Source organism: Salvia miltiorrhiza, chromosome 1 (assembly GCF_028751815.1).
Source record: "Salvia miltiorrhiza cultivar Shanhuang (shh) chromosome 1, IMPLAD_Smil_shh, whole genome shotgun sequence".
NCBI classification, from domain to species: Eukaryota; Viridiplantae; Streptophyta; class Magnoliopsida; order Lamiales; family Lamiaceae; genus Salvia; species Salvia miltiorrhiza.
In genome coordinates this window covers 59,834,292-59,849,722 of record NC_080387.1, presented here as the reverse complement: position 1 = coordinate 59,849,722, position 15,431 = coordinate 59,834,292, and the positions used below count along the sequence as shown (strand labels likewise).

General features: G+C 37.0%; 1 protein-coding gene and 1 long non-coding RNA gene across 2 annotated transcripts; one reads left to right on the top strand and one right to left on the bottom strand.

Annotated features, from left to right (window-relative positions):
• Positions 1 to 6,722: 6,722 nt before the first annotated feature.
• Positions 6,723 to 7,593, top strand: LOC130999710 (uncharacterized). Its single transcript, XR_009093571.1, has 2 exons — positions 6,723 to 6,838; positions 7,175 to 7,593. It is a non-coding gene; the product is annotated as an uncharacterized LOC130999710 (long non-coding RNA).
• On the bottom strand, positions 7,567 to 10,997 carry LOC130999702 (probable inorganic phosphate transporter 1-7). The gene is made up of 2 exons (XM_057925324.1): positions 10,863 to 10,997; positions 7,567 to 10,335 (listed from the first exon to the last, which is right to left on the bottom strand). The coding sequence occupies exon 2, from the start codon at positions 10,316 to 10,318 to the stop codon at positions 8,747 to 8,749; it is 1,572 nt and encodes a 523-aa protein (XP_057781307.1). The 5' UTR covers positions 10,319 to 10,335; positions 10,863 to 10,997; the 3' UTR covers positions 7,567 to 8,746.
• Positions 10,998 to 15,431: the final 4,434 nt, after the last annotated feature.

Below are 15,431 nucleotides of genomic sequence, written 5' to 3'. Positions count from 1 at the left end.
CGCTCCCGACGAGCAAGGTTTTGGTAAGACCGACTCTTCCCCTACCTGGGAAGTCGGCTCTGGTAAATTGGCTGAATCACTAAGACTCCTAGATTCTAGGATTGGTGTTGCCTGCTGTTTTTTGTTCTTTTACCTGTTTTTGTCTGGTATCTTGCGATCCTATTACCCTTTTTTGCTTCCGCGTGTTGCCTTGTCATCTCGATATACCCCTGGCATTTCAAAGCCAAGTGAGATTCTCCCTTGCATTTGGTCCAGTTCGTCTGGATTCTCCTTTAAAGGAGTCTCCTCGTGCGAGTACCCTGGAAATCAAGGGAGAAAGGGGGCTATCTAGATAGGCTGTATGTGATTTGATTCCTTACTGTTTCCGCTGTTGTTTTGCTCTCTCTGGTGTTTCTGCTTTGTTCTGTAAAATCTCTCTTGGATTGAGAGTTTTACCGTTTTCTGGACTCAGATAGTCCTCTTGGAACTCCTTGGAGGGATCAGTGTGAAACCTTGCTCCACAGATCAATCTGTGCTGAGATCTGGGCTCTTCCCTGCTCCTGAACTCCAGAAGTTTCCTTCCTTGAGGTCCTAGTGACCTTTTGTTGTGGTGTTATTTGCTCTGTGGTCTGACTGACCTGTTACTCTGTGGTTGTTGTGGTTTTCTGTGAAAAGTGTGTTTGCTTAAGTGCTGCGGAAGCAAAAAAGGGTAATAGGATCGCAAGATACCAGACAAAAACAGGTAAAAGAACAAAAAACAGCAGGCAACACCAATCCTAGAATCTAGGAGTCTTAGTGATTCAGCCAATTTACCAGAGCCGACTTCCCAGGTAGGGGAAGAGTCGGTCTTACCAAAACCTTGCTCGTCGGGAGCGAATCGGCGCAGCCAAAGGGCGGCGGGGTGAGAGGGATGTGTTCGGGGGGAGCCCCGGCAAGGTCCCCGTGGCTCTGATACCACTGTTGTCTTGCTCTCTCTGGTGTTTCTGCTTTGTTCTGTAAAATCTCTCTTGGATTGAGAGTTTTACCGTTTTCTGGACTCAGATAGTCCTCTTGGAACTCCTTGGAGGGATCAGTGTGAAACCTTGCTCCACAGATCAATCTGTGCTGAGATCTGAGCTCTTCCCTGCTCCTGAACTCCAGAAGTTTCCTTCCTTGAGGTCCTAGTGACCTTTTGTTGTGGTGTTATTTGCTCTGTGGTCTGACTGACCTGTTACTCTGTGGTTGTTGTGGTTTTCTGTGAAAAGTGTGTTTGCTTAAGTGCTGCATCTGCATTCACCATGAACAACTTGCATATGGTGCCATTCAATGGCCGGGATGATTTTCAAGATTGGAAAACCAAAATAGAGTGCATTTTAGTCAAGGAAAAGGTTAATAAAGCTCTGTTGTCTAAAATTGACAAATCTGTGACTGATGAGAAACTGCATGATATGAATGATAATGCTAGGGCCACTATCTTGTTAAATCTGAGCAGTTCTGTGGTTAGGAAAGTGTCTCATCATTTATGTGCTAAAGATTTATGGGATGATTTGAACTCTATTTACTCCACTTCATCTGAAGAATCTGCATGGACCTTACAAAATCAATTTATGAATTTTCAAATGGATCCTTCAAAGGATGTTGATTCAAACCTTGATGATTTTCACAAACTGTTGCATGATTTGAAAATTGCTGGTGATGACAATATTGAGAAGTATGCCCCTCAGATTTTGTTAAGTTCTATTCCTGAGTCTTTTTCTGAAGTAAAATCAGCTTTAAAATATGGTGGGTCTAAGGTCTCTTGTGAAATGATTATCAATGGTCTTAAGACCAAAGAAAGTGAACTTAAACTGCAAAAACCCAAGTCTCTTCAGGGTGAGGTTATGTATGTGAATAAGGATAATCAGAGAAACCCTCACCATCATTTTTCTAAGGGCCAGAAGTCTGATCATCATAAAATTGCTGCATCAACTGAACAGAGGGAAGACAATAGGTTTGATCATAATCAAAATCAAAATAGAAATCAAAATCCTGATCAGAAACCTAGGAAAGTGTGTTGGAATTGTGGGAAACCTGGGCATTTCATAAATAGGTGCAGGTTGCCTAAAAAGAATAAGAACTTTGTTCCTAATGAGCCTAAACAGCATGCAAACAATGTGTTTGAAGAAGATGGTGTCTATATGGTACATGACTATGATTTTCAGTTTATAAATTACTCAAATGCTGTGTCTAAATCTGTAAGTTCAAATGAGTGGCTGATTGACTCTGGTTGTACCTTTCATGTGACCCCTTTTGAGCATATGTTTCAAAACCTTCAGTTGGTCAAATCTGGGCATGTTTCTTTGGCTGATGGTCAAAGTTGTGATATTTTGGGTAAGGGTGATGTTTGCTTGAAATTTGAAAATGGGAGTCTTCTTACCTTGAATGATGTTAGATTTGTGCCAAACTTGAAATTTAGCTTGCTTTCAGTGTCTAAGATTGCTGATAAAATGCTGAATGGTTCTGTGAACTACTTGAGATTTCAATTTGAAAAGGACTCTATGCTTTACTTTACTGCTCCAAGAAAGGAAGATTTGTATGCTGTAAGTGCTAAGTCAGTTCCTTTACCTGTTGCTAATGTGGTCCATGAGGACAAATCTGCACTCTGGCATGCTAGATTAGGGCACATGAGTAACAAAGGCATGGAAATTTTGAAAAAATCTGGTGTGTTTGGCAATGATAAGATCTCTGAAATTCCTTTCTGTGAACCATGTGTGATGGGAAAACATCATAAGTCTGCTTTTCCAGTTTCTGTTCCTTATCCTAGGAAGCATGTTAGCACTGAAATACTTGAATACCTGCATGTTGATGTTTGGGGTCCTGCTAAAGTGCCCACTCATGGTGGAAACATGTATTTTCTATCTGTCATTGATGATTTTTCAAGAAAAACTTGGGTCTTTTTAATGAAAAACAAGTCTGATGTGTTTGAAAAATTGTCAACGTGGGCTACGCAGATTCAAAATCAAACTGGAAAACGGATTAAATGTCTTAGAACTGATAATGGTCTTGAATTCTGTAATCATGCTATGGATAATTGGTGCACTGAGTCTGGTATCATGAGGCATAAGTCTGTCCCTTACACTCCACAGCAAAATGGAGTGGTTGAAAGGATGAATAGAACTCTCCTTGAGAGAGTTAGGAGCATGCTTGTTGCATCTGGTTTGACTAAACATTTTTGGGGTGAGGCACTCATGACTGCTGTGTATTTAATCAACAGATCTCCTTCTGTTCCCTTACTTGGCAAACTCCCTGAATCTGTGTTTTTTGATAAACCTGTCTGTTTGAAACATTTGAGAGTGTTTGGGTGTGCTGCCTATGTTCACCAAAATGTTGGGAAATTAGAACCTAGGGCTAAGAAATGCATATTCCTTGGTTATCCAGAAGGGGTAAAAGGCTATAGGTTGTGGGATAGGTCAATTCCTGGATTCAAAACTTGTGTGAGCAGAGATGTGTCCTTTAATGAGTTTAACTTCCCTTGTCTACTTGAACCCTCACACTCTGCTACTCCAAGTGAGGTGGAGAAAATGCATGTCTATGACTTCAACAGGTATGAGTTTATGTTCACCCCACCCATGGATCCTCCTGAGGTGGATCCTCTGCAATATGATCCTCCTACCATGACTGAGCATACTGAAACTAACCCCACTCCCAACCCGGAACTCAACATTGATCCCACCAACTCAGCACCTCCTGATAATACTCCTTTGAATGACTATCAACTTGCTAGGGACAGAGAAAGGAGGAACATCAGACCTCCTGCTCGGTTTGATGATTATAACTTGTCTATGTATGCATTCAATGTGTTCAACAATGTGGATTACTCTGAACCCTGCACTTATTCTGATGCTGTTAATTCTGCTGATTCTGATAAGTGGCTGACTGCTATGAATTCTGAAATGAAGTCTCTGCATGATAATGAAACTTGGATTTTAGTCAAGAAACCTGATGATTGTTCTGTTGTTGAATGCAAATGGTTGTTTAAGGTCAAGCATGAAACTGATAACATTAGATACAAGGCTAGGCTTGTAGCTAAAGGATTTACTCAAAAAGAAGGCATTGACTATAATGAAATATTTGCTCATGTTGTTAAGTTCACCACTGTGCGCATTATGCTTGCCTTGTGTGCTCACTTTGATTGGGAATTGAAGCAAATGGATGTTACTACTGCTTTTCTTCATGGTGACCTTGAGAATGACATTTATATGAAACAACCTGAGGGATTTGTGAGTGATGAGTTTCCTGATCATGTGTGTTTGCTGAAAAAGTCCCTATATGGTCTTAAACAGTCTCCAAGACAATGGAATCTCAAATTTGACCAATGCATGCAGAACTTGAACTTTTCTAGAAGTCAATATGATCATTGCTTGTATTACTCAAATTCTGAACCTCCTGTGTTTCTATTATTATATGTGGATGACATGCTTTTACTTGGCCCTTGTCTGCAAACCATTGAAAATGTGCAGAAAAAGTTGTGTGAAAACTTTGACATGAAAAATCTTGGTGATGCCAAGAAGATTTTGGGCATGAGCATAGAAAGAGATAGGGAGAAATCCACCTTGCTGTTGCATCAAAGTGATTATGTGAAACAAGTTCTTTTGAAATTCAATATGGAAAATTGCAGATCTGTAACTGTGCCTCTTGGTTCTCATTTTGAACTTAGTAAAAAGCAATGTCCTAAAACTGACCTTGAACTTGAAGAAATGAGAAACATTCCATATGCTAATGCTATAGGCTCTGTCATGTACTTGATGATTAGTACTAGGCCAGATATTGCGTATGCTGTTTCTTGTTTAAGTAGATATATGGCAAATCCTGGTGCTTCTCATTGGGAAGCTTTGAAATGGTTGCTCAGATACTTGAAGTCTACTATGCATTATGGTCTGAATTTTGCTAAGGCTCAAGATGGCATTAAATGTGTTGGATATGTTGATTCTAACTATGCAAATGATATAGATAGTAGGAAGTCATCTACTTCTTATGTATTCACTTTGTGTAATGCCTGCATTAGTTGGAAATCTCAATTGCAAAACGTTGTTGCCTTGTCTACTACTGAATCTGAGTATATTGCTGCAACTGAGGCTGTGAAAGAAGCTCTTTGGCTTGATGGATTGCTGTCTGAAATTAGATACATTGATGATAAACCCATTGTTTTCTCTGATAGTCAATCTGCCATTCAACTATGCAAAAACCCTGTGTTCCATGATAGAACTAAGCATATTGCTGTTAAATATCACTTCATTAGGGATGTAGTTGAAAAAGGAGATGTTTTACTTGATAAGATTCCCTCTGAATTCAATCCAGCAGATATGGGCACCAAGTGCCTTCCAGTTGCAAAGCTGGAATCTTGCTTGGAAACTTTGAATATTGGTCCTGGTTAACTTTTCTTTTGTGTCTTTGTGTGACAAGTTCAGCCTCTGTGGCTGCTTGTCTCTTCTTTGTCTGTGTTACTTCTTTTTCTGCATGATGTTTGTTGTCCTTGAGCTGCATGCTGTGTTCTGGTCTGTGTACCTACTGCTGTCCAGTGTGAGTTTTTCCGTTTATGTCTCCTTGTCCTGTGTGTGTGTGACTGCCTTGTTATGCTTTGTTTTTCTTTGTTGTCTGCTCTGGTCTGTTTGTCCCTTCTGTGTGTGTATTGTGTGATGTTGCTTGAGTGCATGTGTGTGTGTCTGTTGTGTCTTCAATGATAACCCTTTGGGTTTGAGAAATGGTGATTTCCCTTGGGTTGGTCTCTGTTGTTGAGATTGAGTTAAATATGCATAATATTTTTCTCACCCTCTATTGTCTTGTCTTTGTGATAGGATGATAGTAAAAATGGCTGTGATGATAAAGCTCGAATCAAAGGCTGGCTCTTCCCTGGTGACTTAATGATCATTGTGCCAAAGGTGGAATGTGGAGTGTTGGCCCAATTTCATTAACCCCAAGCCCAAGCCCATCCCCTTTATACCCTAAGTCCAAATCAGCCCCCCCATTTCTTCACTCCCGTGCGCCGCTGATCTCTCTCTCCCATCTGCGCCCTTCCAGTTCCCTCCACCTCCCGACTCCTCGGTTCTCCTTCCGTCTTCAATTCTCCACCCCCTTCCCGATGCCTCCCATCCTTTTAAATCTGGCCCTAATTCTTCACAGCAAGAAGAAGGTCTTCAGGCAATTTCTCAAGAAGGCTCTGCTACTCCTTCTAAGATTTCTCTCCTGTGTGTGAACGAGGCCTTCCTTGTTGCTGTGAGAGTTATCACCGGATTCCTGCCCACCGGATTCCTGATTGGTGATACTCTGGTTGATTGTGTTGTCATCGGAATTCCTGCCCTTAGGATTCCTGCTGTTGGTGACTGACCATCTGAGATTTGAGCGCCGATCTGCTCTCACCATTCCTTTGTGCTGTGATCATTAACGCTGCCGGAAGAAGCTCTGCCTACCGTGGGAAAATCTGAGCCAAAGTGTCCCGAGGACACATTTTCCCACTTCAATCATTTCTGCACTTTCCTGCTCTTCTGTCTCATTTTGCTTTTCTTCACTTTGTATCAGTTTACTTGTTGGTTTATTGGTGTTCTACAGGTACAGGTACAAGAGGAGTGAAGACGACGAAGAAGAAGGAACGTGAAGTGGATCTTGGCACTAGAGTGTCGAGTGAGAAGGACTGGAGGTTCGGGAAACAAGAGGAGTAATCCCGGCAAGGCGAAGATACCCAACAGCCTTTTCGTTGAAAACTTTCAGACCACATTCTCCATATTACCATCATTTCTCAAACAAACACAAAGATTTTTTTTTTTTTAAAAGAACCATTTCTTTTTCTTGCCAAGCCCTCTTCCATTTCTCCAACGTTTCATCCATGTCATTCAGAATCAGATGGGTATGAATCCATCACTTTTGTTTTTCATTGGTATATGTAATTTTGTAACTATGTGTGATCATTCATTTTTTGAAAGTGATGATTGAACTAGTTCTTTGATATGCACATACGTGATATGGTTTAATCTATGTTACACACATAAAAAGTGTATAATTCAAATGATCACACTAAGAAGTAGCTAGTACTTGTATATAATTTGGTTTATCATAAATTTTCTTTTTCAGTTGTAGTTTAATATTGGAGGATTATTTTGATGATCTCTGTGAATATTTTATTTTTTTTCCTTAATCCAATGGTGGATTCTTGTTATCTTGTATGTTTCTTGATTTGGATTAGATGTTGGGATATCAAGCTGTGAGGAAATGTTGATGGCAATGGAATTCATTGTTGTGAAATCTTGGTTCTAGTGTTTTTTTTTATCCATTTAAAATCACTTGAATTTAAGAATTTAGGAAAGCATCATGATTGTATTTGATAAAGTTGGTCAGCAAAATGTATCTTCTGGTGTGGGAGTTGGAGATGAGATTCTTGGAGCTTAAGAGGAAGAAGGGGTATCGACGTTATGTGATTTTTAAGATTGATGAGAAAAAATGAGGTGGTTGTTGACAGCCCTGCTGAAAACCAGAATGATTTTGTTGAATCTTTGCCACAAAATGATTGTCGATATGCAGTTTATGATTTTGATTTTGTGATTACTGACAAGTGTCGAATAAACAAGATTTTCTTCATTACCTAGTTAGTTTTTATGCTCATTCTTCAATCCTATATATGTGGTTTAATCACTTATGCAAGAATTATTGTTTCTGTTAAACCCGTATACATAATAACATGCATCATTTTCCCTAATTTGTTTATGACTTTCAACCCTTCGACTTAGGATTAGTCCGTTTTATTTCTAGATGGGGGCAAATCCCATTTGAAATGAAATCAAGTACATGAATTTCAATCTTAGATTTTCGAATTGCCCCAAGGCATTCATAATGTATAGTCTCATAGTGCAATGTTGTAGATAGAAAAGTTGTGAGCTAGTTACATTGTGAAAGACACAGAGAGATTGCTTTAAGTCTTCATATAAACTTCAGCCTGATAATAAGACCATATGCAATATATGTTGCTGGTGTCGAAAAGTTGTGAATTAATTTGTGCGAGAGAGAGAGAGAGATTGTTATAAGTTGAAACTTTGTGATAATAATATATATATGGTGATCAGGTCTCCAGTAGTGTCGAGAATTTGTTCAAAGACGTTGTATGCTACATCCAAAGTGTTTAGAAGCTTATAAGTTTATTCAAAGTGTTTGGCAAAATAAGCTGCAAAACAGCTTATAAGCTCCAAGAGCTTAAGCTCTCCAAAAAATAAGTTCTCTACCCCAACTTATTTTTTTATGATCTTATATGCAATAATCATTTTATAAATATTTTTAAACTATAATTTATTATTTTCATCATATATCATTCAAGTTCATTTTTCTTCGATTTTCTCTCTCTAGTAAAAAAAATATCTCTCTAACTTATAAGTTCAATTATCCAAACACTTTGATAACTTATAAGCTTTTAAAGAATTACATCTTATAAGCTCTTAAAATATCTTATAAGCTCCAAGAGCTTATAAGCTCTTTAAAATAAGCTTAGCCAAACACCCTCTAATTTCTTTATCCAATTAATCCAACTAAAAAGATATTGAACAATTAATATATACAAAACTTAGTTCGCCTCAAAAAAAAAATACAAAACTTAGTTATTACTGATAATTTTGGCAGAGACCACATTACACTTATCACTAACATAGTACAAATAACTAAAACACTATACATACACACATAATTAATTATCCTACCAGAAATAGAAAAAAAAAACCCCTAATTAATTAATTTCTCGAAACAAAAATTAATGGTCTCAATTACCACTTGCTCAATCAGTAGCCTCCTCATTTTCTCCACTCAAATCCTCCAAAGATTTCCCCTTGGCCTCAGGCACCAAGAAAGTGAACAACAACCCTAGGAGATTGACCACTCCCAAAACAATCAAAGAATTCTTCACCCCAATTCCTGGATGGTACCCAACATCAACCTTCTTGGGGTCTTGACTCTGCGCTAGTATCTGAAACCCAAACGCACCCACGATGGCCCCAAGCTTCCCAGAGGCAGCCGAGATGCCGTGGCAGGTCGAGCGAAACCTTGCCGGGAATATCTCAGCCGGGACAACAAACGTTGTGGCATTAGGGCCAAAGTTGGCGAAGAAGAATGTGAGCGAGTACATCACCACAAACCCTATTCTGTGTTCAGGCTGAGTCCAATGATTATAAGGGATGGCGAGGGCGAACATGAACACAGTCATGAAGAAGAATCCGCCAAGCTGGATGGTGAAGCGGCCGATGACGTCGATGAGTGCCACCGTGAACCAGTAGCCCGGCACAGTGGAGCAGAGGGCAATGAGCGTCTGAGCCCGCGAGATGGTGTAGACCTCATGGATAGCATTCATGGTCTTGGCCGGCGGGATCCAACCGATGGCGGTGAAGATGTCTTTCTGGAAGAGATTCTGGCTGTAGAAGGCGATGTCGAGGAGAAACCATGTGCTAGTGGTGCCGAGGAGGTGGCTGCCGTGGCGATGGAGAAACTCCTTGGAGAAGAGGTTGTAGCCCTCCTGCCGGCTGGCCATGGCCTCAGCCTTGTGTTGCTCGGCCTCGATGTCGGCTTGGAGGACCTTGGCCATGTCGGCGGCGGCGCGCTTGGCGTCCTTGGCGACGAGAGCGGTGTAGCGGGCGGTTTCGGGCATCTTGAGGCGCCAGTAGAAGGTGAGGAGGGCGGGAAGGGCGCCGACCATGAGGACAATCCGCCAAAGGTAGTCGGCTTGAGGAATGGTGGAGGCAGAGGGGTCCACCTCGTAGGGTGGAGACTTGAAGGTCGCGTCGAAGATGGCAGAAAGTGTCATGGCAAAGATGCCGCCGGCGAGGATGCCGAAGCCCTGCATGGCAAACACAGCTGCGATGAAGGCGCCACGGGTCTTCTTGTTGGCGTACTCGGACATGATGGTGGCGGAGAGGGGGTAGTCGCCGCCGATGCCGAAGCCCAACCAGAAACGGAAGAAGCAGAGGGTGGCCATGACGGCCTTGGCGTCGCGGCCGAATGAGAGGCCCGACGCGATGGAGCAGATGCACATCACCATCAGGGTTAGACCGTAAACCTTCTTGCGGCCGAGCTTGTCTCCCAGCCAGCCGAAGAAGAGTTGGCCTGCTAGGGTGCCGCAGAGGGCTACACCATTGACAGCCGCAGAGACGTTGGGTGGGAGGGACCCGGGTTTCGGGGAGCCCTCCACGTGGTAGTAGATGCGGCCGAGCATCTTGGTGACGAGGGAGATGCAGAAGAGGTCGTAGGCGTCCGTGAAGAAACCCATCCCCGCGATTATGATCGCCGTGAAATGGTACCACTGCGTCTTCGCCATGTCTAGTGCGTTCAGCACCTTTAGATTGTTGTCACCCGCCATTTTCCCACTTTCAATTTCTATTATATACTTTTACATCATTATCCACAAACTTTTATATGTCATCAACACCACAAAACAAAGCTACAACACCCATCAATTATATATCATCTCATGATGCATTTAATACTACTTACTCTTACTGAAAATTCTCTATTTTGAATCGTATTCTATTTTAAATATCACTCACTGCGATATAATAATAATAATAATAATAATAATAATAGTGAAATCTTCCTAATTAATGGAGGATTCTAATTTCTAAGTAACCAACAACATTGTGATGAATCATCAATCAATCAATCGTCTCAATGCATGTAAAACTATCAATTTGTATATGTAAAAAATGAATCAAGAAATCATAAACAGATCTAAATCGTTCTAAACTAGCAAAATCCCACTGAGAAACATTCATCACCTTTGCATGGAATCATATATAAATATATATATTATAGACAAAAACAAATTAAAATTGATTCAATGAGATCACATATATACATATTTACGGGTAAAGTGTGTCAAATCATGAAATAAATAAATCACTCACCTGATTAGAGAGAGAAGTTCAGTTATAAAAGTAAATCTTGAGAATGGTGGTCGAGTTATGTGGAGGTGAAGTAGGGGATGGTGTTTTTTATATGAGGGGGCCAACGTTGCCATATGGGATCTTCGTCGTATATTCTCTCATTTTTCGGCATCTTTCTTAAACCAGTCAAAAAAACGAATCCCTTATTTTCGTTTCTTTATTTATTTAATTTTAAACTTTTTACCTTGTTTTCGTTCAATCAATTCCACCTTCATTTTGTTTATTTATATAATCATCTGAACGAGATTAACATTAATTACATTCATCAAATAAAATACAAACAACATTAATTACATTCTATCCAAGAGTATTTCGTAGATGAATTATTCAAGAATAAGGTGTTGGGCCTGTTGGCGGCAGTTGTAAAATTATTTACTTTTGATAAAATTATTATTTAATTAGAATTTGAAATCAGGAGCTAGCTACAGAGATAAAATGGTACATCTATTATTATTTTTTTAATTAGGTATTTTATTAAGTAAAAAAGGCTATGTGCTAAATTGAGTATTTTCTTTAATACTCAAGATCAAGAAGAACTAATTGAGTCGTTGCTGCTAAATTTTAAACATCTATCAATAGCATTTTGGCAATGGGCTTAGAAAATATATTTTCAATTTATCTAAGCCCACTTGGAATATGTGACATAGTATAAGTCGATGCTCCATTTACACACCAACATTCAACATAATATTCTAATGTCACAATCGCATGTCGATGACCGGAAACTTAAGGAACGACATTTCAAAAGTTTTTTGCTTTGGGAAATAAAAGAAAGGCAAACCGATCAAAAATGTGAGTCTACATATTTAAGTCAAACTAGTATCGGTCTCCCGTGCAATGCATGGAAATAATTATAATTACATAAAATAGTAAAAAAAAAATTAAATTATTTATCATACATAATCAATTAATTAATTATGAATGGTTCACTTGCATATAAGTTGTAAATCATAAAATTTAAGTAGTTAAACCATTCACTTGTATTCATACATAATTAATTAATTAATCATTGTTCGATGCGTACTGCAAAACATATATTCACACCATATTCTAGAATAAAAAAAATAAAATAAATAAATAAAATGCGAGAACAATAAGAGGGGGAATTTAAGAAAATATTTTTGTTTAAAACTTCTAACTGTTATAACTTTTAAATTTTTTAAATTTATTTTTTATATACTAATATATATCAAATACAAGCTATTGTCATAATCTTTAATTGATATGTATATTAAATATTTAGCCATTAGTCAAATTACATTACAATTGAAAAGAGAAAGACAAAAGAGGGGGGAAAACATGCAAGATTGAGTGTGAATTGTGAAAAAAAAAAAAATAGGCATTTTGGAGTAGTAAAAATCATTTAAAAAAAAACTTACACTAAAAAATATTCCTTAAAACTGTCATTTTATATATATTATATTCTAGAATGAAAAATAAGAATAAAATAAATAAAATGCGAAAAGAATAAGAGGAAGAATTAAAAAAATAATTTTGTTTAAAACTTTTAATTTTAAATTTATTTTTTATATAATATATATCAAATTAAAGCTATTTTCATAATCTGTAATTTGATGTGTATATTAAATATTTAACCATTAGTCAAATTACATTACAATTGAAACGAAAAAAGAATAAAAAAAACATGCAGGATATAGTGTGAGTTGTGAAAGAAATACTCCTATTTTGTAGTAGTAAAAAAACATTTTTCTTTAAAAAAAACTTACACCAAAAAGTATCCGTTAAAATTGTATTTTTATATATTATATAAATATAGATATAATATTGATGTCATATTTTTACTCTGAGCAAAATAAATTAAAATTAAAATAAAGCTAATTAAATAAAATCAAAATACAAAAAAATGTAGAAAATAAAATAAACCAAAACATACAAGAAAAAAGTGGAGTGGAAAGAAGGAGTGGGACGAAACTTTTGCATGCTTGCTGAAAAATAGGCAGTAGTTAAAAAAAATTGATTTTTAAAATTTGGTGAGAAAAAATAGCCGTTAAAAATTAAAACAGCCTTTTTATATACTCCTTTCGTCCCACGAATCTTGACACGTTTTCATTTTGGGTAATAATTATTACTTTCTCTCTCCTACTTAATCACTTTTATTACTCTCTCTCTCCTATTTTATCATTTTTATTACTTTCTCTCTCCTACTTTATCACTTTTATATTTTATTAACTATACACTTACAACATTAATCTACAACTCCTTAATTCTCGTGCCGAATCCAAATGTGTCAAGATTCGTTGAAATGAAAAATGAATTTTAATCCAGAGTTATCCGCAATAACAATATTCTTCAACCAATTAAAGAAATCATGTATCCAACACATCGATTGCACCAAATTTCAAAGAAATAGAGCTAGACAATGAGCAATTCAATTAACCGACTTTTATAAACATGGGACACACCCACAAGCATGCGCTCTGCATAATCTTCCTCACATCATCTAATATTAGTAGACCTTCCTTTTTCGGATTAGCCATCACCTGAGCAGCTAATAGTGAATTTGTATGTATCTATATGCACAATCTACCTATATTATATGCATGCATATAGTGTGTTATAAATTAAAAATATAGTATATTACAGGACAAATAAATTTCCCTATAACAGCTATACGATTACACACACATCAAATGTAAAACTTTGTTACATATTTTTCATTCTATCATGTATTAATTTGACTACTTTGAATCTTTCATCCTTTTGTAAATTAATACTTTGTTACACATATTTTTCATCCTTCATACTTCATAGATGATCTTGAGTCCAGTCGGATCTATATAATTTTTACAAACTCAACTCAACTCAATCAATCGTAAATTACTATAGGTGAGGCTGAGTGACCCGGATCAACCCGACCCAAGTCACCCAACCCAAACACATGCATATTCTATGATATAGCATTATAGTTTATATATACTATACAGATCCGATCATCTACCCACCATGGGTAAACATAACATGTCCACCACTAATGTGTCAATTTTAATTAGGAAAGAGAATTAACATATCTTATTCGTCTATTAAAATTATCTTACTTTAGTTAAAATTGTCACATCAGTAGTGGACACATTATACTTGCCCACGGTGGGCAGATGATGTTTTATGATATAATCGGACTAGAGTTGCTAAAGTATTTAAAAAAAAAAAAATTGGACCCACCTTAAAACACCTTTATCATTTTTATATTCTATATTTACTACACTTTATCACTAGTGGACCCACTCACAACACCTTTATCACTTTAGTCAACTATCTTTATCACTTTAGTCAACTATCCTTATATTTCATCCACATCACATTTTCCAACTTTTTTAGTCTTCGTACCCACACCCAAATAGGGCATTAAATCATGGACGGAGAGAGTATTTTACATGAATAGTTGGTCTTGTGACTTGTCCTTCAGAAAGGAAGATAAGGCCGAATTGTCTTTCAAATCTACTTTTGCATTTGTCAGAATTTGAATTTGAAAAGAGTAAATAGAATAAGGAATTATATAGCATCTAAAATATGAGAGAAACACTTTTAATAAAGATTAAAGGTCATGAAATCCTTGTAATATAGCAAAATTAATTCGCCACTAGGCCCACTACTTTATTATTATTTATAAACAAAAAAAAATTATATAAAAGAAATACTTCTTTCGTCCATAAAATATTATCATAATTTATCATTTTGATGCGTTTATAAAAAATTGTCATAATTTATTTTTAGTAATAATTTATGAGTCCATTTTTTCACTTACTAATATATGGACCTCATTTTTTACTCACTAATTTAATTAATTTTTTTCACTATTTTTTATGTGTGGACTTTTTTTTCCACTCAATAAATAAGAGCATCCACAATGGTTACACGATAGCCATTACACGATAGGGCTATCGTGTAAATGAGCTATCGTGTAACCGTTGCGGGAGAGGTTTACACGAGGGCTACACGTTCTATCGTGTAGCCCTTTAAACGGTGAATTTTTTTTTATTTTTTTTTTCAATTTTTCTTCTCTTTATAACTAATTCTATCATGTAAGCTATCATGTAACCCCACTGCAGCATCTTTACACCATGTGGTTCCCCATCATAAAATAGGCTATCATGTAAGCTATCATGTAACCCCATTGCGGATGCTGTAAGCAACATAATTTTTTTAAAAATCCGTGCAGCCGTGCCTTCTTTAGGACAATATTTCCACGTTCGTGGACAATAATTTTTCGAAAAGTGTCAAAATTTAGTCAATTTTAAAAAATCTAAAATTTTAGAAAATTTGTAATTATGACCCAGGATAAAAAAATAATTCCGACAACTGAATATGTGAATTTGACTTTGGTTCCCCCAGCGGCCCCCACTTAATAATCAAGGCAACTATAGTTGATTTTTGTCCCTAGTTTTGACTGTTTTTGAGAAAATGTCCTCATGAATTTAATTTTATCTTTTAAAAATCACTAATTTTGGGAAATTTTTTTTGCAATTATTGATGGAGAAAATTAATAAATGTAACTTAAGAATATTTTTAGAA

Coding starts and splice junctions, on each gene's coding strand:
- LOC130999702 (XM_057925324.1), bottom strand. CDS start 10,318: ATGGCGGGTGACAACAATCTAAAGGTGCTGAACGCACTAGACATGGCG.